Here is a 26,029-nt window from a genome sequence, read left to right as displayed (position 1 = left end):
GTGGAATCTTAAAAAACAAGACAAAACAAAACCAAAAACACCAAGCTCATAGATACAGGGAACAGACTGGTAGCTGACAGGGGACAGGACAGGGAGTGGGGGTGGAGGTGAAATGGGTAAAGGGGGTCAAAAGATACAAAGTTCCAGTTATTGTCACAGGGATATAACATACAGCAAGTAACCATAGTTAGTAATACTCTATGGCATATTTGCAAATTGCTAAGAGAGTATATCTTAAAAGTTCTCATTGCAGGGGCATCTGGGTGGCTCAGTCGGTTAGGTGTCTGACTTTAGCTCAGGTCATAAACTCATGGTTCGCGAGTTCAAGACCCTCGCTGGGCTCTCTGCTGTCAGTGCAGAGTCTGCTTCAGATCCTCTGTCCCCCTCTCTCTCTGCCCTTCCCCTGTTTGCGCTCTTTCAAAAATAAAAACATTAAAAAAAAAGTTCTCATCACAACAAAACTGTCACTATGTATGGTGACAGATGTTAACTAGATTGTGGTGGGTGATCATTTCACAATATATACAAATATGGAATGGTAAGTTATACACCTGAAACTAATGTAATGTTATATGTCCACTATACCTCCATAAAAAAAAAAATTCTAAAATTCCAATTCTGCACTTAAAATCAGCCTTTCAATCCAGTATGGCAAAGTTTTACTTCGTAAAACTCAAGACAATCACAGAAGAGCAAACATTTTTTTAAAAAAGTAACAAGAAGAGGGGCACCGGGGTGGTTCAGTAGATTAAGCATCCGACTCTTGATTTTGGCCCAGGTCATGACCTCACAGTTTTGAGATTGAGCCCCCGCACTAAGCCTGCTTAACATATTCTCTCTCTCTCTCTTTCTCTTTCCGCCCCTCCCCCACTGGCATGTGCTCACTCTCTCCCCCCCAAAAAAAAAGAAAAAGAAAAAAATAATTAAACTAAATTTTAAAAATAATTAAATAATAAATTACCCATGTGTAACAAATTGGGCACATTCTCCAATATTGTGTCCAATTTCCATTTGAAGTCTTTATCACCTATATTTCCTTTGAAGGCCACAAATATTGTGGAATCCTCCAAAATATTATCACTTTTTGTGTCATCATCTTCTAGTCCAGAATCAAAATCCATCTCTGAGTCTTCCACTGATGATGAACACAAGGAAGTATAGATGTCTTCTAAGTTTGGAAGGTCATCCAAAACCATGGTGAATATTATTCCAGTAGCATATGCCAAATGGAGAATAAGCAAACCTTTGAAAAGAGAAGATACAAAAAGGGCGTTACAATGCATAATTATACAATCAACAATGTATAATCCATTGGTCTGTAAAAACTATAATTTATTTCCCAAGTAATAAGAAAGCACACTATAAACATTAAGAAATTACAGAGAGGATAAACTAAGATAGTCTATAATAATTAGTTCTTAAAAATACTTGAAATAAAAATTCACCAGTTTTAAATAAAGTTCCTTTTATTATATTATAATGTTTATGTCTATTATGTCAGGCTACCTAGAATACAGGGAGGAGGGAACAAGCAATCACAAGAAAACAAGTTATATTTTGAAAATTAATTTATATAAGCCTTTGACCCCACAAACCAAAGGGCTCTCCAATACTCCCCTTATTCCTGTTCTGACAAAAGTTTCAGAGGAGCCAAGGTTTCTAAAGCCATTCTCTTTTTCTAACCTGCAAAGCAAAGCTTGACCCAACTAAAAACATCTGGAGGACTATCTAAAATCCTAAAGTCTTGAGGACCCTTTAAAATAACTTTAGGGGCACCTTGGTGGCTCAGTCGGTTAAGCGTCTGACTTCAGTTCTGGTCATGATCTCATGGTTCATGGGTTCAAGCCCCACATCAGGTTCTGTGTCTCCCTCTCTCTCTGCCCCTCCCCTGCTTGTGTGCATGCATTCTCTCTCTCAAAAATAAATAAATTTTAAAAAATAAATAAAATAACTTTTAAAGTATTATTAATAGTTATATGGCTAAAAATAATAATTTAGAAACAAAACAATAAAACATTTTTAAATACTTTTAGGAAAGGAAAATAAGTAGTTAACACATGTTTATAGAAAGAAAGAACTGTGTCCAGGACAGAAATTACTTTTCAACTTTTAGATCTAGAGAAGTCACATTATCTGTTATTTTCAGTTATGCTGTCTATCAAAGAATACATGTATTAACAATCACACCATGTGGCCATTTTCTCCATTAGCGTTGGGACTGAAGATCACTTCTTAACCCAAAAGTGAGTGAACATTCATTTTTTAGCATTTGTGTTAAGCCAGAATGACATGGATACATAAGAATCTCACACAACTCTTCTAATTTAAAAACATTCCTTATAGAATTACAACTATGTGTTTTTTTTAAAGATAGATAAGAAAAAAAGGGCTGAAAATAAATTCACTAAAATGCAAACAGTGATTGTACTAGGCTGGTAAATTTTCTTTTCCTATTTTCCAAATATGCTACAAGTCATTTAGGGACATGCAAAGCTAAATATGCTGTAATAGGTTATAATACCAGTATAAATGGAAAAAAATTATCAACTTTTAAAAACTGTTTAACTTTTTTTTAATGTTTAAATATAACATACTTTTATTGAGTTACTTCTTCTTCGACATTTCATTTAGGATTTACATGCAATAATCATTTTTTTTAATTTGTTTTTAATGTTTTATTATTTATTTTTAAGAGAGAGAGAGAAAGAAAGAGAGAGAGAGAGAGAGAGAGGCAGAGTGTGAGCCAGGGAGGGGGCAGAGAGAGAGGGAGACACAGAATCCGAAGCAAGCTCCAGGCTCTGAGCTGTCAGCACAGAGCCGGATGCTCGAACCCATGAACCGTGAGATCATGACCTGAGCCGAAGTCAGACACTTAACTGACTGAGCCACCCAGGTGTCCCATGCAAGAATCGTTTTTTATTCTTTCCTAAATACTAAATATTTTACCTCAAATTCACACTAGCATATCAGTTCTGCAAAGAGATGCCTACAAACTGATCTATTGGCTTAGGTATAGGATAGAGTTGTTGGGTTTTTATAGGGTGATTTCTAAAACTATTTTGGCAGTATATCACTAATTTGATAAGCTATCATGTTGTAAAACTCTGGTAAAAGCAAAATACTATATGGTTTTATTTGCCCATGTTAAAGACGGAAGTCCAGCATATCTACATCAATGATAATAATAATAATAATAATAATATAACAGAAAATACACATTAAGCATCTACATACCTTACTTCTCATTCCTAAGATTATGTTGGAGTATATAAAATACCCTCCAACTTTATACATTTTTCTAACAAAGTGGATACTCATATAGCAAATTTAAATCACAATTTTAATCTTTTGTGTCAGTTGTAGAATAATTTAATTTTAAGGCAAATTTATCTAAAATATTTAAAATATGATCAACTGAATAATCAGGTTATCGGATGATTTAAAAGTGCACAAAAACAAAAAATACTACTACTTTACCATTCCATGAGGCAGAACCGGAACAAAAGTCTTTAAAACTGGACTTTTATAATTGTCAGATTATGGATAATGGATATAATTGTCAGATATTAAAAAAAAGGAAAACTTACAGGATAGAATATAGAAAACTTACAGAATATAGCACTTACATTCAGTTATTCATTCTAATAACTATTATCTAGTTCAGGGAACTTGTATTAATATTCATATTCTTTCCACTCATTTCAGCCTTTTAGATATCAAAGTCATGATACATAGATGCAAACAGGTTCCCCTACTCCATTTATTCTGAACAGTTTGTTTTTCTTGTTGGCAGCTTTTACGATGAGGGAAAAAGGAAATTACAAATTAGATCCCTCATTCAGTGAAATTTCTGTTTAGTCTACTACTAAAAATTCTACTCTTTTAGTAAATCTCCTTCCATCTAGTTTCAAATACATGTTTATCCCAAGTTCTGAATTTTGGTTCTTTGTTATTCTAATTAATAGAAGGGTGTGTATTTTAAGACTTTTCTATATATTTTTTTAATGTTTATTTATTTTTGAGAGAGACAGAGACAGAATGAGAGTGGGTTAGAGGCAGAGAGAGAGGGAGACACAGAATCCGAAGCAGGCTCCAGGCTCTGAGCTGTCAGCACAGAGCCCAACGCAGGGCTTGAACTCACAAGCTGTGAGATCATGACCTGAGCCAAAGTCAGACACTCAACCGACTGAGCCACCCAGGCACCCCTATTTTATTTTTTTAATTAATAATTTATTTATTTTTAAATTTACATCCAAGTTAGTTAGCATATGGTTCAACAATGATTTCAGTAGTAGATTCCTTAATGTCCCTTATCCATTTAGCCCATTCCCCCTCCCACAACCCTTCCAGCAACCCTCTGTTCTCCACATTTAAGAGTCTCTTATGTTTTGTCCCCCTCCCTGTTGTTATATTATTTTTGCTTCCTTTCCCTTATGTTCATCTGTTTTGTATCTTAAAGTCCTAATATGAATGAAGTCATATGATATTTGTCTTTCTCCGACTAATTTCATTTAGCATCATAATACCCTCCAGTTCCATCCACTTAGTTGTAATTGGCAAGATTTCATTCTTTTTGATTGCCAAGCAATACCATTGTATATATATACAACACCTTTATCCATTCATCCGTCGATGGACATTTGGGCTCTTTCCATACTTTGGCAGTTGTTGATAGTACTGCTATAAACATTGGGGTGCATGTGTCCCTTCGAAACAGCACACCTGTATCCCTTGGATAAACACCTAGTAGTACAATTGCTGGGTCGTATGGTAGTTCTATTTTTAGTTTCTTGAGGTAACTCCATACTGTTTTCCAGAGTGGCTGCACCAGTTTGTATTCCCTCTTTTTCTTTTTTAAACAGTCAATTAAATTTCAAGAACAAAGAATTTCCAAAAACCAATTTAAGCAATCTTACGAGGAAAAATTCCTCTGTTGTAAGTAAACATGAAAACAATAAAACAACAACAAAAAAACTTACGTTTGAGCAAAGCACCTTTTCTAGTACTGTGACTGTTACAAAGGAATAGTGTGACTTGGGTGGTTAAGAAACAACAGCATTCAGAAAATCCCTTATAAATACCATTGCCTTTAGTCAACTGCCATCTGCTCCTTACAGATTTTAAAGAACTTTAGAGGTAAATAAACAAGACTGAAAAAGACTTTAGGGCTTAAAAGCTGTTACTCATCAGGAAAACGACTGATTGCTGAGACTGCCTGAAATACTAGAGCTATTTAATAGCTACTCCCCGTTGGAACAACTACAAGAAAAGAATTTAAGATTTAAGAAGTGTTTTCCAAAAGAAATCTTTTACTGGAAAGAAAGAGATCAACTAAAAATCTGTCTTCTAAAGGGGTCATCGGTCATGTCATGAAGGCTGGCAAATCTGAATTTGGAAAACCATCTCCTGGCAGATAAAACAAATCAACTAATCCAAATTCAAGAATTACTGGTTTAAAAGTACTATGGCACTACACAGGTGCTTAAAAAATGAAGAAATTAAAAGTAAGTATGAAAAATTGCTGGCCTCCTCTCCAGAAACTTTTTTTTTTTTTAATTTTTTTTTTAATGTTTATTTATTTTTGAGACAGAGAGAGACAGAGCATGAACGGGGGAGGGTCAGAGAGAGAGGGAGACACAGAATCGGAAGCAGGCTCCAGGCTCTGAGCCATCAGCCCAGAGCCCGACACGGGGCTTGAACTCACGGACGCGAGATCGTGACCTGAGCTGAAGTCGGACGCTTAACCGACTGAGCCACCCAGGCGCCCCCATAAACTTTTTAAAGAAGCTTCTTCCCGATAACATATTCATTGACATAACGTCCACTTAAAATCTAGTCTTTAACAAAGGATTTATAATCAAAACAATTAACTAATTTTGAGTGAAATGCAGTTCAGTGACTGCTCTTGGAGACAGAAATCATTACAGCTGACCAGTTTGAGACTCACTTGCTCATTTATGGTCATCACAAGAAAACATGTGCTATCTCTCTGGGTTTGTTAAGATTAACCACCAGTTAATTTGCTCACTCGCCACATAATAAACTTCCAGATTATCTGTTGGTTTCACTTGTAACAGGGAATCTTTTGATTTTTTTTTTTATATGAAATTTATTGTCAAACTGGTTTCCATACAACACCCAGTGCTCATCCCAACAGGTGCCCTCCTCAATACCCATCACCCACCATCACCCCCTCCCACTCCCCATCAACCCTCAGTTTGTTCTCAGTTTTTAAGTGTCTCTTATGTTTTGGCTCACTCCCTAACCTTTTTTTTTTCCCTTCCCCTCTGCCATGGTCTTCTGTTAAGTTTCTCAAGATCCACATAAGAGTGAAAACATATGGTATTTTTCTTTCTCTGTATGACTTATTTCACTTAGCATAACACTCTCCAGTTCCATCCACGTTGCTACAAAAGGCCATATTTCATTCTTTTGATCTTTTGTAAAGAACCTAAGAATAAATGTGACATCCAGGCGAATTTAAAGAGCAAGCATATTATTTATTCTACTTTTGGAAATAGATTTCCAAACTAAATCATTTAAGGGTAATATTTCAGGATAACCAAATAGCTCCAGTTGATAAAGGAAAGCTCTTTTTTAAGAAGAAAGCCAACTTAAATGTAAAAAGAATGATATCATTGGAAAAATCACAATTTTGTGATCCTTGATAAAATAATTCAGAAAAGGATCATTAATAAGGATAAAACATTATGTGAAATGTGCCAAAAATGTTTAACCTGAATATAATAAAATCTTTATACAGGAGACAGAGGTATAACTTAAATAACATCATGAGGAAATATTCAGACAAATCTAGAGTGTAGGATTTCTACAGCATAACTGGCTTGGCCTCTTCAGTAAGTCAGTTGTAATCAAGGAAGAAAGAGATGGGTGAAACTATTCTACATTAAAAGAGCTTTTAAAAATTTTTTTAAAAATCAAATGCAGTGTATGGTCCTTTATTAGGTCTTGGTTTGGAAAAAAGATGTAAAGCACATTTTTAGGATAGTGAACTACCACTAATTTTGTTAGGTGTGATAACAATGGTGTTATGGTTATATAGGGCAATGTTCTTACTGTCTAAGGGATGCATACTGAAGCATTCAGGGGTAAAACATCAGGATGCTTATAATTTACTTTAAAATAATTGAGAGAAAAATAGATTAGGCAAATATGACAAAATTTAATAATGGTTAAATATAGGTGATTAGTATACAGGTGCTTATTATACTTTTGTTTATATTATAATTTTATAAAATGTTTGAAATTGTTCATAATAAAAAGCTTAAAAAAAAAAAAAAGGAAGAAAAAAGCAAGCATACCAGCAACATAGTGCTGCTCCACAGACATCAGGAAGGCTTAGAAGCTTACTTATGAACATCTTCCAAATCACAGTAGGGTTAAAAATAAATAAATATATTTAAACATATATATTTGTAAATATATAAATTTATATTATTTATGAATATATAAATTTATATACCTTACGTATTATATATATACCCTGCTAATATGCACCAGATTTACATTTACATATGAACAGAAGGGACTGGTGCAGGTAGCTGAATAATGGGTAGAAGATTGTTACAGGTTATTCAGAATATCAGCTTGGCTGCCATTTGAACAAAAGACAAGACACTATGATCTGCATCAGAAACCACAAACTTACATACTCATAGCGGTTAGGCAGATAAAATAAGAGAAGAACACTGGATATTAAGTGTATTTACACACACTGTATGAATGATTTGGGTAACAGGAAACTCACATACCCATCTATGCTAAGCAGCTACTATCCTCTGCTCCAGCTTATTACTTTCTTTTTGGAAGGATGGGAGGAGTTGGGCAGATGTTCTGAATTTTAAGAAAAGGCTAAAATCCATATATTCAGTGAAATCTCCAGATTTTAAAATAGGTTTACATTTTCAGAAAATAAAAATACTCTGCATGCCAAATGAAACACACTGTAGCTGCATAAGGCCCAGTCACCAATTTTCAATTTCTACAACTCCCATGATTGACTAGTACAATGCTAGGTGTGAGTGAACTATGCTGGGTTTGGCACAGTGCTGGAGTAGACCAGATATTTGAAATGCATTTAAATGTTATGATGTGCCTCCTAAGAGGTATGTGGACTCTTGAAGAGAAAGAAAAAAATAGATCAAGTTCTCAACCCCAGAGGAACAGAAGGCACTCAAACTTAGTGAATTTGGGGCTTCATTAAATATACTGATACCTTCGATAACTGGCTGAAGGACCATCTTCTCCTTTGACAAAACGCTAGATGATAAAGGAAACAGTTTTTTAATTTGCTACGTAACTTTAGTAGAGTCATTCCATTGCTTGGAATTAAGTTGAGCCTTAACCACTCTTTCACAAAAGATTTCACTCACCAAAATGTCTTTATTTTTTTATCATTTATTCAGGTCATCTTCTAAGTCCAAACAAGCTGGCATTTTTAGGGCCTGTATTTCAAAAGGCAGCAGCCAAATAAAAATTCTAAAAAAGAGAGACAAAGAGAAAGTTGCAGTATCATATAGAAATTAGAAATTACAGAGGTGACATCTTTATAACAGAAGTCAATGCAAATACAAGTTACCAAGTCAACTTAGACATCTTTAGAGAATGTTAAAATAGAGTTTTCATTAGGTCTACAAAGAATATCTTTTTTCTGAGATCAAACCACTATTCAACAAGCATTTCAAAGAGTATAGAAGCAAACTCCAGGACATATACTGCCTTCGCTTAAGAATCATGAAACTGGGTGGAGGGGGGGGAGGGGCACCTGGGTGGCTCAGTCGGTTAAGCATCCAACTTCAGCTCAGGTCATGATCTCGTGGTTTGTGGGTTCAAGCCCCGCATCGGGCTCTGTGCTGACAGCACGAGGCCTGGAGTCTGCTTGGGATTCTGTGTCTCCCTCTCTCTCTGCCCCTTCCCCATTCATGCGCATGCGCACTCTCTCTCTCCCAAAAATAAAATAAAAAAACATAAAATTTTAAAAAAATTAAAAAAAAAAAAAGAATCATGAAACTGGGACCCTAAGCCTTAGAGACCTCCTCCCTTTACCTCCATTTTTAAACCTGTCAAATTAAAATGAATTAACATCATCATGCCACACTGTTTGCAGATACTTGGAGCCAAAACCAAAATATTTTCTACACACACTAAACACAAGACCCGCTTGTTCTAACATAATTTCAAAATTCATTTTAAACTTCATAAAGTATATGGGGTGCCTGGGTGGCTCAGCGGGTTAAGTGTCCAACTTCAGCTCGGGTCATGATCTCACCATTTATAGGTTCGAGCCCCACATTGGGTTCTGTGCAACAGCTCAGAGCCTGGAGCCTGCTTTGGATTCGGTGTCTCCTTCTCTCTCTGATTCTCCCCCACTTGTGCTCTATCTCTCTCAAAAATGAATAAACATTAAAAAAAAATTTTTAAATAAACTTCATAAAGTATAGATTTAAGCTTTTTTCCTACTTTATATATAATTTTATTTTATTTTTCATTAAATTTTCAGTTTTTCTAAGTATTATTTATGGTACACATAGAAATTTTAAATGGAAAGGGTCTAATTTTGGCATGCTTCAGAAAAATATTCCCACTTTAATAAGGTAGTATCAGTCTGGGGCGCTGGGGTGGCTCAGTGGTTAAGAGTCAGAATTTAGCCCAAGGCACGATCTCACAGTTCGAGGGTTCGAGCTCCGCATCGGGCTCTGTGCTGACAGCTCAGAACCTGGAGCCTGCTTCAGATTCTGTGTCTCCTTCTCTCTCTGCCCTTCCCTGGCTTGCTTGCTCTCTCTCTCTCTCAAAAATAAATAAACAGTAAGAAAATTTTAAAAAGAAAAGATAGTATCAATCTACAATGTCTTTAACTTGGCTGTTATGGTTTTACATTATTGTCAAATATTGATTTTATAATTTCAAATTTTTAAATGGATATATATACTAGACATTAATAAATAATTCTTAGGGAAAGAACTATGCTCCTTAATTATTTTTTAATTTAAGTCTAAGCCATTTTTTCAAAACTCCATGGAACATTAACAAAAATTGACCTTAAGAAAGGCCATCAAGAGGGATGCCTGGGTGGCTCAATCTGTTAAGCGTCCAATTCTTTTTTTTTTTTTTTTTTTTTAATTTTTTTAATGTTTATTTATGTTTGAGACAGAGAGAGACAGAGCATGAACGGGGAGGGGCAGAGAGAGAGGGAGACACAGAATCCGAAACAGGCTCCAGGCTCTGAGCTGTCAGCCCAGAGCCCGATGTGGGGCTCGAACTCATGGACCGTGAGATCATGACCTGTGCCGAAGTCGGACGCTCAACCGACTGAGCCACCCAGGCGCCCCTAGCGTCCAATTCTTGATTTTGGCTCAGGTTATGATTTCAGTTTGGTTCGTGGGTTTGAGTCCCGTGCTGGGTTCTGCGCTGACAGTGGCAAGCCCGCTTGGGATTCTTTGTCTCTCTCTCTGCCCCTCCCCAGCCTGCACACTCTCTCTCTTAAAAATAAATAAACATTTTTTAAAAAGGCCATAAAGAAAATCTCTATAGTGAATGGGATTAACAGTACACTTACCCTGATGAGCACTGAGCAATACATGGAATTGTTGAACCACTACACTGTACACTTGAAACAAATATAACACTCTAGACTGGAATTTAAAAAAGAAAAAACTCTATAAATCCAAAAAGTAACAGTAGAATAATACTCTGATTCAGTACAATGTACTGAAATTATACATTTAAAATAAAATCAAGAGGGGCGCCTGGGTGGCGCAGTCGGTTAAGCGTCCGACTTCAGCCAGGTCACGATCTCGCGGTCTGTGAGTTCGAGCCCCGCGTCAGGCTCTGGGCTGATGGCTTGGAGCCTGGAGCCTGTTTCCGATTCTGTGTCTCCCTCTCTCTCTGCCCCTCCCCCGTTCATGCTCTGTCTCTCTCTGTCCCAAAAATAAATAAAAAACGTTGAAAAAAAAAATTTAAAAAAAAATAAAATAAAATCAAGAAACAAAGGCCTTTTCACCTTAAAACAACAACAAAACCCTTGGAGTTGGGTTAAAAAAGAAATCAATATTGCAAAATTTCTAGAGAATGCCAAAATAAGGAAAATGCTACATTTTAGAACCTAAAGAATACAGCCAAACCAGTAAAGAAGAAAATTCACAGCGATAAATACCTACATCAGGAAAAAGAAGGAAAGAAAGAAAGAAAGAAAGAAAGAAAGAAAGAAGAAAAGAAAGGAAGGAGTTAAATGTCTGACTCAAACAGTCAGGAAAAAAACCTGTAAGGTGAACTGAAAGAAATCAAAATGAAGGAATTAATACAGATAAAAGGAGAAATTAATAAAAAAAAAAAAACCCAAACAAACAGAAAAAGAGGGGCGCCTGGGTGGTTCAGTTGGTTAAGCATCTGACTCTTGATCTGTGCTCAGATCATGATCTCAAGGTCATGAGATCCAGCCCCACGGTGGGCTCTATGCTGGGGGTGGAGTCTGCTTGAGCTTCTCCCTCTCCCTCTGACCCTCCCATGCTTGCGCTCTCTCTAAAAACAAAACAAAACAAAACAAAACCCAGAAAAACAGAATAAATAAATCCAAAAATTGGTACATTGGAAGAAAAATCAATAAAATAAACCACTAGTTAATCTAGTAAAGGGAGAAAGTCCAAATACATAAAATAAGAAATAAGAAGGAAATAGCCACAGAAACAAAGAAAATTAAAAGGACCATAGAGACTCTTTTGTTCAAGCTTTTGTTCACTCTACCTATATAAATATGATAATGCCCCCCAAAAGCATCACACACAAATTTAATGGAAACATTAACCCTTTAGAGAACAGATAAGTCTAATGATCTGAAACTGTTCCAGAACATACAAAAAGAAAGCAAACTTTCCAAATCTTTTTATGAAGCAAATATAGCATGAATATCAAAAGCTAATACACACTGCAGGCAGAAAGCTATAATCTCTCTTATGTTGATGCAAGATTCTAAATCAAATTTTAAATAGAATACAACAGTACATTAGATGAAGAAGAATGCATCATAATTAAGTAGAGTTTGGTCTAGGAATACAAGCAAGGCTCACTATGAGGAAACTAAGGGAAGAAGTCATATGATCATCTCCACAGATACTTAAAGTCATTTGACAAAATTTAACACTTCTCAAAAAAAATCAAATATATAAACACTTCCTTAACATGACAAAATATATCTTTTTTTGGCCTAAAGTCAGCAGCTTGCTTAATGGGGAAAAGTTGGGAAGAGGGCAGATATCTACTAAATATTATTAAACATTCTATCATAGGTATATAAAGTCAGTGAAATTAAACAAGACTAATAATAGTAAAAAATTGAGAAAAATGTAAAACTATCACTATCAGCAGATGATATAATTGTATTCTTGCACATCTTGAAAAATCAACCAAGAAAACAGCAAAAATAAGAGATTCAGCAAAGTAGAATGGTACAAAATATACAGAAAACAACAGCTTTATTACATAGGCAATCAATCATCAATATGTGGGGAAAAATTTAATTTATAACAGCCCCAAAAAGGACAAACTATTTAGGACTGAACTAAAAAGAAAATGTAGAGTTACAAGATGAAATTTTAAATATGCTAATAAAGGATCCAAATACAAAAAAGACTTGAACAAATGGAATGACACACCACATTCTTAGACAAAAAGACTCACAGGGTGCCTGGGTGGCTCAGTCGGTTAAGCATTTGACTCTTGATTTCAGCTCAGGTCAGGATCTCACGGTTGTGAGATCAAACCCCGTGTTGGGTGCCATGCTGAGTATGAAGCCTGTTTAAAATTCTCTCCTTCTCTCTCTGCCCCTCCCCAGCTCGTGCTCTCTCTCTCAAAGAGAGAGAGAGAGAGAGAGAGGAAAAAAGACTCATAAACATCAATTCTCCCTAATTTAGGATCTAACAATCCTATTAAAACATGCTAACTTCTTGGGGTGCCTGGGCGGCTCAGTTGGTTAAGTGTCTGACTCTGGCTCAGGTCTTGATCTCACGGTTTGTGGGTTGGAGTCCTTTGTCGGGCTCTGTCAAAGCCTGCAGTCTGCTTGGATTCTGTGTCTCACCAGCCCCCCCCCCCCCCCCCCCGCCCTTCCCCTGCTTGCATTCTCTCCCTCTCTCAAAAATAAAATAAAACAGGGGTGCCTGCGTGGCTCAGTCAGTTAAGCATCCGACTTCGGCTCAGGTCACGATCTCATGGTCCGCGGGTTCAAGCCCCGCGTCGGGCTCTGGGCTGATGGCTCAGAGCCTGGAGCCTGCTTCCGATTCTGTGTTTCCCTCTCTCTTTGCCCCTCCCCCGTTCATGCTCTGTCTCTCTCTGTCCCAAAAATAAATAAACATTAAAATAAATAAATTAATTAAAAAAATAAAATAAAACATTAAGAAAAATTCTAACTTTTTTTTTTATCTTATTTTTTAATTTTTTTTTTTTTAACGTTTCTTTATTTTTGAGACAGAGAGAGACAGAGCATGAACGGGGGAGGGTCAGAGAGAGAGAGACACAGAATCTGAAACAGGCTCCAGGCTCTGAGCTGTCAGCACAGAGCCCGACGCGGGGCTCAAACTCACGGACCGCGAGATCATGACCTGAGCCGAAGTCGGCCGCTCAACCGACTGAGCCACCCAGGTGCCCCAAATTCTAACTTTTTTAAAATGGAAAAGCTGACTTTATAGTTCACATGGAAATAAAAAGAGTAAAAAAAAACCTCTGAAAAATAAGAGTAGGGAAAGGGACAAGTCCTACCAGATATCAAAACATAATGCCTCAGTAATTAAAACTGTGAGTACTGGCATATAAACGGATGGGAGACCAATGGAAGACTAAAATCCCCAAAAGTGATCAAAATGGATGTAGAATTTTAGTATCTCATAAAGGTGGGGGGAAACAGATTTTTCATTAAATGGGACTAGGTAGCCACCTAGGGAAAAAATAAACTTAAAGCTATACCTCACATCAAGATAAATTCCAAATGGATCCAAAACTCCAATGCAACAAATGAAACCCTACAAGTATTAGAAGAAAGTACAGAAGAAATTTTTATACTCTTGGACTGGGTAAAGATTTTTTAACTATGACATAAAATCCAAAGCCATTAAAAAGTGGGTAAATTTGAATACATAAAAATCAAAGAATTCTGCAAGGCAAAAAATACCACAAGTAAAGCAAAACAAAAACCCAACAAACAAACAACAAACAAAATGACAAAGAAAAAATATTGACAATGAAAGAGCAAATTTCCCATATATAAACATACTATAGAAAAAAACAGGTTTGTGTATGTATATGTGTATGCATATATAGGTATTATAAAGAGAACAGCAATTTAGACAAAGTATTGTGTCCAAAAATGGGCACAGAATATGATCATAAAATTCAAAGAAAAGGAAATACAAATGAACTTTAAACATATAAAAAATGTTAAACTTCACACATAAGAAAACATTTTTTTCACTCATCAGATTAGTGAAAATCCAAAAATATAATAATGCACTCTCTTGGCAAGGCTATAGGAAAACAGACATTCTCATTCTTTGCTAGTGGTTGTCTAACATCAGCAAGTAGGCATTATCTATCAAAATTACAATTACATATACCATTAACCCAGCAATCTCACTTCTGGTTGGTGATCCTGTAAGAGGGGGTACAGCTCAGTGGTAGAGCATTTGACTGCACTGATCCTACAGATAAACCTGTTCCCTTACTAGATGACGCATATACAAGGTTATTCAATAAAAGCATTTTTGCAAGAGCAAGATAGGAAACTACCAAAATGTCCATCAACAGAGACTGATTAAATTATAGTACATCTAATAAAAAGGAAAGGCAGCAAGAATATGGATGCTCTCTATGCACTGATGTGGAATGATCTCCAAGATATATTGTTGAGAGAAGAAAAAACAAGGAATAAAACATTGACTACAGGATGCTACTTTTAGTGGGGAAAGAGGAGAAAAATATTTTATATATGTTAGTATTAAAAATAAAATACTCTAGGGGTGCCTGAGTGGCTCAGTTGGTTAAGCATCTGACTCTTGATTTGGGCTCATAATCTCACAGTTTATGAGACAGCTCTGCATCAGGCTACACACTGTCAGCGTGGAGCCTACTTACAACTGTCTGTTTTCTTCTCCCTCTGCCTCTTCCCCACTCGCACTCCCTCTGACAAAAATAAAACAAAAAACAAAACAAAACAAAAAAACACAAACAAAAAAAACCTCTAGAAGGAAATACAAAAAAACCCCACAAAACAGTAAAAATTATTAGTTTCAAGGTAAACTAAAAAAAACAAAACAAAACAAAAAACATGTTGTACCAGAGGAGGGCAAGGAAGCACTCAGACAAATAGGGAACAAAGTCACAAGGACCCAGGAGCCAGTTTAAGGGGTTTCTACCGGCAAATTTGAGATAATTTAAGTATCAAAAAGAATTAATGACTAAAATTGATTAAAATACCATGAATAAATAGAAATCCATAAATATATAATAATAGCTCAGAGTAAATAATAGCTCAGAGAGTAAAAAAATTACTCAGAAAGTCACTATTAGGTGTAACTATGACGTCAATTCCTTACTCTGAAGATTGATAATTAAAGAAAAAAGAATGAAGCAAGAAATTTACTTTGTCTTTTAAGAAGCATTCATCCTTGGTAAAGAGGGAAAGTTCTCCTTTACATCAGAATGCTAGTTAATAAATGCAGAAGGAAAAAATTTTTGAAATCACCATTGTGCAACCTCCAATGAAGTAAGTGATTCAGGCAAGGATGATCAAAGGATGCTAAAAACCATCTGGTGAAAACTGCTGGGGAACAGAAGACTCCCATGGTGCAAACGGATTATTCCACAGATTACTTTCTAATTGCAAAGAGAAAACAAGTATCTTTAGAGTAGAAAGATATGACATTCACCAGCTTTACCTGGTGATCAAATCCAGTAACAATTACAGTGAGACCTTCTATTTATGCCTTCTGATGCGATTTTACCTGAAACACCAGTCATCATCTATGATGATTATTACTAAAAATGCCTAGCCTAGGTCTAAAAAGTCTTTAAAAGTAATTTCTCCTTTATAGAAAATTCAGGAGATAGAGCAAAAAGAACAAATACATGAAGAAGTATTTGATTACATGAAGAAATAATCAGATCTAGAATGTGTGGCTTGCTACAACAAAATTGATCTGGTCTCTTCAAAACCCAAAATCTTAAGGGAAGAGATAGGGGGAAGACACAGTTCTCAATTAAAAGACCTTACAAATATGACCACCAAATGCAATTCATAAACGTTACTTAGACCTGCTTTGAAGAAAACAGCCATAAAATTATTAAGACAGTTGGGAAAAACTGAATGTGAAGTAACAGAAGATATTAGGGCATTTTTAAAAACGTCTTGGGTGTAGTAATGTTATTTGTGATTGTATAGCAAATGCTCTTATTCTTAGGAGATGCATGCCAAAGTATTTAGGGATAAAATGTCATAATGTCTGCAACTTATTTTCAAAGTATTCAGTAAAGATAGGTAGGTAAACAGATGATGCAAATATAGCAAACTATTATCACTGTATTATTCTTTCAACTTTTTTGTATTAAAAACATTTTTTTTCATATTAAAAAGTTATGGGGAGAAGGGTATAAATAAATCCTGGGAGCTGAGGGTGGGATCAAGACTTTTCCCTGTATATCTCTTTTATAATGTTTTTATTTCTGAACCACATGCATGAATTATGTATTAAAAAAAAAAAAAAAAGCCAGCTATCTACTACCCTCTTAAACACTGAGCAGCAAGTATATTTCTACTCTTACCCCATCTCAGGCATGCAACAACAAAAATAGCCTCTGCTTTCTATCTCCTAGTTCTGAGGAGAGCCCCTCTGACCACATTTTCCTTGAGTCATTTGACAGTAAGGTTAAGAACCTGGAACACATTGTTACCAAGGGCTGAGCCACTGTCACCACCTTCAACAATATTCCCTTCAGCCAGTCTCCTACACTTGCTTCCCAACCCTTTCCCATCCCATTCGCTTATCTCCAGGTTCTGTTGTTCACCCAGTCTGTTCCTCCCCACCCACTCCCATCCCATCCCACAGCTGGCTCCTTCAGCAATGCTTTTATCAGTGTCCTGCCCCCCTTGCTCACTTATTCTTAAGGCATACAAATCCATCAACTGCCTTTCCCCCACCCCCACTAACTCACAAACTTGAAGTTTAAGAGCTAGAAAGGAATTTGCATAATAATCAGTCTAACTCCCCCCAACTCTCAAAGGAAAAACCTGAATCACAGCAGTGGTATTGTGACTTGACTGAAATTATAGACTAGGATTGTGACAGGATAATGACTAAAGCCTGGTCTTTCACCTTCAAATTCAGTGCTTCTCCCACCATATACCAAACTGTCTTCTCACCAGGGTGACTCTACCCTACTCATACATAGTACACAATTAGCAGAAATATCAGAACCAAGTGACCTAGTTTATTTCAGGCCAATACCCACTAATTAGAATTGCTGCAATAACTCCAAAATGACTGAAGTCAGAATATCTGAGATCAAATGAGTATATGCCTTGAAAGAACTTCAGTAGCTCCCAACCTTGGCTACACATTATAATTATTTGAGAAACTTAAAAAAATAATTCCAGAGTCATACTATGTCTGCACTGTGGCCTGAGCTTTGGGCACTGAAACACTACCCAGGTGATTCTAATGTGCAAAGTTTAGAACCACACTTTTCATACATTATTTAATTTACCTTATATGAGGAAACTGAGTCAGGTAGGGAATGTGGTTAAGAATTTGCTCCAATGGGGTGCCTGGGTGGCTCAGTCAGTTAAGCATCTGACTCTTGATTTTGGCTCAGGTCATGCATGGTTCATGGGTTTAAACTCTGCGTTGGACTCTGCACTGATAGCTCGGAGCCTGCTTGGGATTCTCACTCTCCCTCTCTCTCTCTCTCTGCCCCACCCACACTCACTTGCATGCACTGCCTCCCTCTCAAAATTAATAAACATTAAAAAAAAAAAAAAAAGAATTTGCTCCAAAAAAGTGATGAAGGAGAAACAAAAGCTTTTTCTTTTATTATCATAAAGTCTGGTTGTTTAATTTTTTTTTAATATAATACAAACCATATTATTTGTGTGGAAATAAAACAAACATAACTATATAGAATCTAAAATTGAACTGCAGCACCCTGTATTCCATCTTGGTTTTTTTCTACATCCTTGGAATCACTTAAACCTTTCTTAGCTTCCATGTTGTCATTTAGAAAATGATGGGCTAACATTTTCCAGATCTATGGTTCGTGGGTTCTGGCCCTGCATCAGGCTCTGCGCTGACAGCTGGGAGCCTGGAGCCTGCTTCATATTCTGTGTCTCGGTCTCTGCCCCTCCCCAACTTGTGTATGCTCGCACCTGGGTGGCTCAGTTGGTTAATGTCCGACTTTAGCTCAGGTCATGATCTCATGATTCGTGAATTCAAGCCTCTCTGACAGTGCGAAGCCTGCTTGGAATTCTCACTCTCTCTCTCTCTCTCTTTTTCTCTCTCCTTCCCTATAAAAAATAAATTAAAAAAAAATACATTTTTCCTATTCAGCTTTATAGCCTCCATGGGAAGATAAGCTCTGAGCACAAATGAAGAGTGTGAATTCTGGGCCTCTGATACCCAACATTCAGGAAGTGTTTACAAAGGTGCAAGACCAGCCCTAGTCCAGTTACATAGTCATCAGAAGTTGGCTACTTACCATGTCTACTCCCTCACAGCCATTTTGCATAACGGCTAACCCTAACCCTATCTTTAACTCATAACCCTAACACTACCCTGATCCTTTAATTTAGGAATGGACTATTATGTTCCTTATCCTTGACATTTAACTATATCAATTATTTGGGATTATGATTGAGAGACTTTTTTCTTTCCATATTATTTTTCTATTTATTCAATGCTGCTTATTTATTGAATAAATAGCACTGAATAAACACCATCTTTTTTTGTTTGTTTATTTTTGAGAGACACCGTATGAGAAGGGGAGGTGCAGAGAGAGAGGGGGACAGAGGATGTGAAGTGGGCTCCATGCTGACACCAGAGAGCCCAAAGTAGGGCTTGAACTCACAAACAGTGAGATCATGACCCGAGCTGAAGACGGATGCTCAACCAACTGAGCCCTCCAGGTACCCCATAAATACTATTTATTAAAAAAATTTTTTTTTAATTTTTTAATGTTTATTTTTGACAGAGAGACAGAAAGACAGAGACATAGACAGAGTGGGGGAGGGGCAGAGAGAGAGGGAGACACAGAATCCGAAGCAGGCTCCAGGCTCTGAGCTGTCAGCACAGAGCCTGACGTGGGGCTCGAACTCACAGACTGGGAGATCATGACCCGAGCTGAAGTCGGACACTCAACCGACTGAGCCACCCAGGTGCCCGTAAAAAATTTTTTTTAGTGTTTATTCATTTTTGAGACACAGAGAGACAGAACATGAGTGGGTGAGGTGCAGAGAGAGAGGGAGACACAATCAAAAGCAGGCTCCAGGATGAAGCTGTCAGGACAGAGCCCGACACAGGGCTCGAACCCACAAACAGCAAGATCATGACCTGAAGTTGGACATTTAACTGACTGAGCCACGCAGGTACCCCCAAATGCTATTTTTTAAAAAAAATAATCATTGAAAAGATCTATAAGGTATGAAATAAAGATGAACTATTACTAGTCACCATCATCTTCATCCGAGTACAATGAACAATTTTGCTAATATGCTCTGTTTTTAATTTAATGTGTTAATCCCCCCCGCCCCCATTAAAGGGTAAAGTTGAGACTAGGTCGAGGAGCATTTGTCTTTTCTAGATACCTCATATAGTAGAAACCATATAATAACTGGTCTTTTGTGACCAGCTTCTTTCACTTAGAATATTTTCAAGATGTTGTAGGAAGTAACAGTATTTTTAAAAATACCAAATAACATCCCTTACCAAAAGAACCACATTTATTTATCCATTTATTCATCAGCTGATAGACATTTGGGTTGTTTCCATTTTTCACTATTATGAATAATGCTGTTATGAATATTTGTATACGAGTTTTTGTATGGACATATTTTCATTTTTCTCGGATATATATATATATATATATATATATACACGATTACATGTACACATACATACATATTTACATACACATATACATACATATATACACACACACACTTAGGAGTAAAATTGCTGGGTCATATATTTTCTATGTTTAATCTTTTGAGGAATTTCCAAACTGTTTTACAAAGCAGTTACACCATTTTACATTCCCACCAGTAGGGCACAAGGGTTCCAACTTCTCTGCATCGCCGCCAACTTGTCATTACCTTTCTGAGTACAGCTATCCTGGTGGGTGTAAGGTGGTATCTCATGGTGCTTTTGATTTGCATTTCCCTGATGCCAAATGATGTTAAGCATATTTTCACGTTTATTTTCCATTTGCCACAATTTGGAGAAACATCCATTCAAATCTTTTGTCAATTTTTAAAACTGGGATATTTGACTCTTTATAATTGAATTGTAAATTTTTTTTAAAGTTTATTTATTTGAGACAGAGACGAGTGGGGGAGGGGCAGAGAGGGAGAGAGGGAGAATCCCAAGCAGGCTCTGCACTGCTAACTGTGAGATCATGATGTGAGCTGAAACCAAGAGTCAGATGCTAACCAACTGGGCCACCCAGGCACCCACAAGAGTTCTTGGTATATACTTTTATCTTTAATATTTTATCATTCTTTTATTTTTACTGCAGTATAATTAACATACAGTGTTTTATTAGTTTCTGGTGTACAATAGATTCAATAATTCTATACATTATTCAGTGCTCCTCAAAATAAATGTACTCTTAATCTCCTTCACCTATTTCACCCATTCCCCCAACTACCTCCCCTCTGGTAACCACCAGTTTGTTCTCTATAGTTAAGAGTCTGGTGTTTCATTTGTCTTTTTTCTTTGTTCACTTGTTTTGTTTCTTAAATTCCACACGAGTGAAATCATATGGTATGTTTTTTTCTCTGAGCTATTTACTGAGCAGTATACCGTCAAGATCCATCCACGTTGATGCAAATGGCAAGATGTCATTCTTTTTTTATGGCTGAGTAATAACTATTACACACACACACACACACACACACACACACACACACACACACACACACCTTTATCCATTCATCTATTGGGCTGCTTCCATAATTTAGCTATTGTGAATAATGCTATGATAAACACAGGGGTGCACATATCTTTTAGAATTAGCATTTTCATATTCTTTGGGTAAATACCTAAAAGTGGAATTACTGGATCATACGTGAATTCTATTTTTAATCTTTTGAGGACTGCCATTCTGTTTTCCACAATGGCTGCTCCAGATTGCATTCCTACCAACAGTGCACAAGGGTTCCTTTTTGTCTACATCCTTGCCAATACTTGTTGTTTCTTGTTTTTTATTTTAGCCATTCTGACAGGTGTGAGGTCATATCTCATGGTTTTGATTTGTATTTTCCTGATGATGAGTGATGTTGAGATTCTTTTCATGTGTCTGCTGGACATGTGGCTGTCTTCTTTGAAGAAATGTCTGTTCATGTTTTCTGCCCATTTTTACACTGCATTATTTGGGGTTTTTTTTGTGTTGAGCTGTATAAGTTCTTTTTTTTTTTTTTTTTAATGTTTTTATTTATTTCTGAGACAGAGAGAGACAGAGCATGAGCAGGGGAGGGGCAGAGAGAGAGGGAGACACAGAATCTGAAGCAGGCTCCAGGCTCTGAGCTGTCAGCACAGAGCCTTATGCGGGACTTGAACTCACAGACTGGGAGATCATGACCTGAGCTGAAGCGGACGCTTAACCGACTGAGCCACCCAGGCACCCCTATAAGTTCTTTATATATTTTGGATACTAACCTCTTATCAGATATGTTGTTTGCAATTATCTTCTCCCATTCAGTATGCTTTTTGTTTTGTTGATTGTTTCCTTTGCTGTGCAGAAGCTTTTTATTTTGATGCATTCCTAATAGTTTATTTTTGCTTTTGTTTCCCTTGCCTTAGAAGATAGATATATCTAGAAAGCTGCTGCTACATACAACTGATATCAGAGAAATTACCCCCTGTGCTGTCTTCTAGGATTTTTATGGTTTCAGGTCTCACATTTAGGTCTTTAATTCATTTTACGGTTATTTTTTGTGTATAGTGAAAGAAAGTGGTCCAGTTTCATTCTTTGGCATATAGCTGTCCAGTCTTCCCACCATCATTTGTTGAAGAGACTTTTTCCCATTGCATATTCTGGCCTCCTTTGCTTTAATTTAATTAACCATATAATTGTGGGTTTATTTCTGGGCTCTTTATTCTGTACTATTGTTTTATGTGTCTATTTTTGTGCCAAGACCACACTGTTTTAATTACTACAGCTTTATAGTATATCTTGAAATCTGGGATTGGATTGTGATACTTCCAGTTTTGTTCTTCTTTTTCAAGACTCTTTGGCAATCCAGGGTCTTTTGTGGTTCTACACAAATTTTAGGATTATTTGTCTAGTTCTGTGAAAAATGGCATTGGTGTTTTGACAGGGATGCATTAAATGTGTAGATTGCTTTGGGTAGTATGGACATTTTAACAATATTTGTTCTCCCAATCCATGAATATGGAATATCTTTCCGTTTGTTTGTGTCATCTTCAATTGCTTTCATCAATGTTGTTTAGTTTTCAGAATACTGGTCTTTCACCTCCTTGGTTAATTTTATTCTTTTTGGTGTAATTGTAAATGGCATTGTTTCCTTAATTTCTCTTTCTGCTACTTCATTATTAGTGTATAAAAATGCAATGGATTTCTATAGGTTAACTTTGTATCCTATGACCTTACTGAATTCATTTATCAATTCTAGAAGTTTTTCGGTGGAGTCTTGGGTTTTCTACATATAGTATCATGCCATCTTGTAAACAGTGAAAGTTCTGCTTCTTCCTTACCAATATGGATGCTTTTTATTTATTTTTCTTGTCTGATTGCTGTGGCTAGGACTTTCAGTACTATGTTGAATAAAAGTGGTGAGAGTAGACATCCTTGCCTTGTTCCTGATCTTAGAGGAAAAGCTCTCAGTTTTTTACCATTGAGTGATTTTAGCTGTGTGCTTTTCATACGTGGCCTTTATAATATTGAGGCATGTTCCCTTTAATCCTACTTTGTTGAGAGTTTTTATCAAAAATGGATGTTATACTTCATCAAATGCTTCTTCTGCATCTACTGAAATGATCATATGGTTATCCCTTCTCTTGCTGATATGATGTATCACAGTGAGTGATTTACAAATACTGAACCACTCTTGCATCTCAGGAATAAATCCCACTTACTTGTGGTGAATGAATTTTTAAATATATTGTTGGATTTGGTTTGCTAATATTTTTTTTAGGTAATCTCTAGACCCAACGTGAGACTTGAACTCACAACCCTGAGATCAAGAGTCATATACTCTTCTAACTGAGCCAGCCAAGCACCCCTGCTAATACTTTGTAAAGGACTTTTGCATCTATGTTCATCAGAGATACTGGCTTGTAATTCTTTTTTTGTACCGTCTTTATCTGGCTTTGGGGTCAGAGTAATGCTAGCCTCATAGAATGAATTTGGAAGTTTTCCTTCCTCTTACATGTTTTGGAATAGTTTGAGAAGAGTATGTATCAACTTTTCTTTAAATGTTTAGTAGAATTCACCTGTGAAGACATCGGATCCCAGAATTTTGTTTGTTGGGAGTTGATTCCTGATTCTATTTCATTGCTGGTAATCAGTCTGTTCAAATTTTCTATTTCTTTCTGATTCAATTTTGGAAAGTTATATGTTTCTAGGAATTTATCCACTTTTTCTAGGTTGCCCAGTTTGTTGGCACATAATTTTTCATAATATTCTCATAATCCTTTGTATTTCTGTGGTGTCAGTTGTTATTGCTCCTCTTTCATCTTTGATTTTGCTTATTTGAGTCCTCTCTCTCTCTCTCTGCTTTTATTTTTGATGAGTCTGGGTAAAGATTTTTCAATTTTGTTATTTTTTCAGAGTCAGTTCCTGGTTTCATTAACCTATTTTACTGGGTTTTTTTTGTTTTTTTTTTTTTAGTTTCTATTTCATTTATTTCTGTTTTAATCTTTATTATTTCCTTCCTTCTACTGGTTTTGGGTGTGTTTGTTCTTTCTCCAGTTCTTTTGGGGATAAGGCTAGGTTGCTTATTTCGGATTTTTCTTGCTTCTTGCAGCAGGCTTTTATTGCTATAAATTTCCTTCTTAGAACAGTTTTTGCTGCATCCCAAAGATTTTGAACCCTTGTATTTTCATTTTCATTTCTCTCCATGTATTATTTTATTTCCTCTTTGATATCTTGGTTGACACATTCATTGTTTGGTAGCATGTTATTTAACTCTATGCACTTGTGTTGTTTCTAGATTTTTTTCTTATGACTCATTTCTAGTTTCACAGCATTGTGGTCAGAAAAGATGCATGGTAAGGTGCCTGGGTGGCTCAGCTGGTTAAGTGTCCAACTTCAGTTCAGGTCATGATCTCGTGTTTCATGGGTTCAAGCCCCATGTTGGGCTCTGTGCTGATAGCTCAGAGCCTGAAGTCTGCTTCAGGTTTTCTATCTGACCCTCTCTCTTTGCCCCTCCCTCACTCGCACTCTGTTTCTCTGTCTCTCTCTCAAAAATAAGCATTAAAAATAAATAAATAAATAAATAAATAAATAAATAAATAAATATGAAACTATATAAAGGTGTATTCATTATTTCAATTGTCTTGTCTTTCTTAATATTTAATTTCTTAAATATGTTTATGCACACATAGGGGAAAAGACAAAGGAAACTCAATAATAAGACATAATGCAATGAAAAATGGACAAAAGATTTGAAGAGACACTTTACAACAAGCACATAAAAAGATACTCAACACTATCAGTCATCAGGAAAATGAAAATTAAAGCGACAAATAACACACCTACACTAATGGTTAAAATTAAAAAGAATAAGTATCAAATGTTGGCAAGGATGCAGAGCAACTGGAACTCCCATAGTGGTGGGACTATAAAAATGTACAAACAATTTGGCAGTTTCTTTTAAAGTTAAGCATTTATTTATCATAAGACCCAGCAATCTAACTCCTAGATATTTATCCTGAATAAAAACATGTCTATACAAAGACTTCCTATGAAGGTTAATAGCAACTCTATCTATAACAGCCCGAAACTGAAAGTAAACTGGACACAGCCCAAATATCCATCAATCAGTAAATGGATAAATTGTAGTGTAGCCATACAGTGGAATACTGCCCAACAATAAAAAGGATCAACTACTGTAAAGGTTATCTACCAGTCAAGGGAGGGGATTTTGTCCCCTAGTGTATAGGTGGCAATGTATGGAGACATTTTTGATTGTTACAATCAAAGGAAGGGAGGAGAATGCTATGGGCATCTAATGGATAGAGGTCAGGGATGCTACTAAATATCCTGCAATACACAGGACAGTCTGCAAAACAAATTATCCAGCCCAAAATGTCCATAGTGCCAAGGCTGAAAAACTCTGAATTACTGAAATATGCAACAGGGATGAATCTCAAAAACATGGTGATCAAAAGAATCCAAACATTTCTATGACATTTTACAACAGGCAAAATGAACCCACAACAATAGAAATCTGATGGGTACTTCCTAGGACTGGGATGGGGACTGATTAAACAGGGGCACAAGGTAACTTTGGAGTGAAAATGTTCTACATCTTCTTGATTGTTAGGATATAGGCATCCGACAGAATACAAACTATACATTTAAAATGAGTGTATTTTATTGTATGTAGAGTATACTTGTAAGATTGGTAAAAAATAAATAAATAAATTGTTTAAGGTGGGTGAAAGGTACATACGGTTCATGATAGCATTCTACTTTTGTATCTGTCTCAATTTCCATAATAAAATGTTTTTTTAAATAAGCTATAAACACTAAATGATTCAGGAAGAAGCCTTAATTAAATCTCTTAACAACAATA

The 26,029-nt window shown here is 36.2% G+C and overlaps 1 protein-coding gene across 6 annotated transcripts in view; it reads right to left on the bottom strand.

Moving 5' to 3' along the window:
• Positions 1–26,029, bottom strand: part of NCOA6 (nuclear receptor coactivator 6) — a 107,514-nt gene that overhangs the window by 56,113 nt on the left and 25,372 nt on the right. For all 6 annotated transcript variants that reach the window (XM_053890323.1, XM_053890324.1, XM_053890329.1 and 3 more), the window contains 2 exons: positions 8,394–8,499; positions 962–1,243 (listed from right to left, as the gene is read on the bottom strand). In XM_053890323.1, coding sequence (XP_053746298.1) covers positions 962–1,196 — 235 coding nt within the window. In that variant the 5' untranslated portion in view covers positions 1,197–1,243; positions 8,394–8,499. The remainder of the gene's footprint in view (positions 1–961; positions 1,244–8,393; positions 8,500–26,029) is intronic.

This window comes from Panthera pardus, unplaced genomic scaffold, assembly GCF_024362965.1.
Source record: "Panthera pardus isolate Hobbes unplaced genomic scaffold, ASM2436296v1 HiC_scaffold_25, whole genome shotgun sequence".
Taxonomy (NCBI): domain Eukaryota; kingdom Metazoa; phylum Chordata; class Mammalia; order Carnivora; family Felidae; genus Panthera; species Panthera pardus.
Note: the sequence above shows the minus strand (reverse complement) of the source record. Positions and strands in the feature narration are given on the sequence as shown.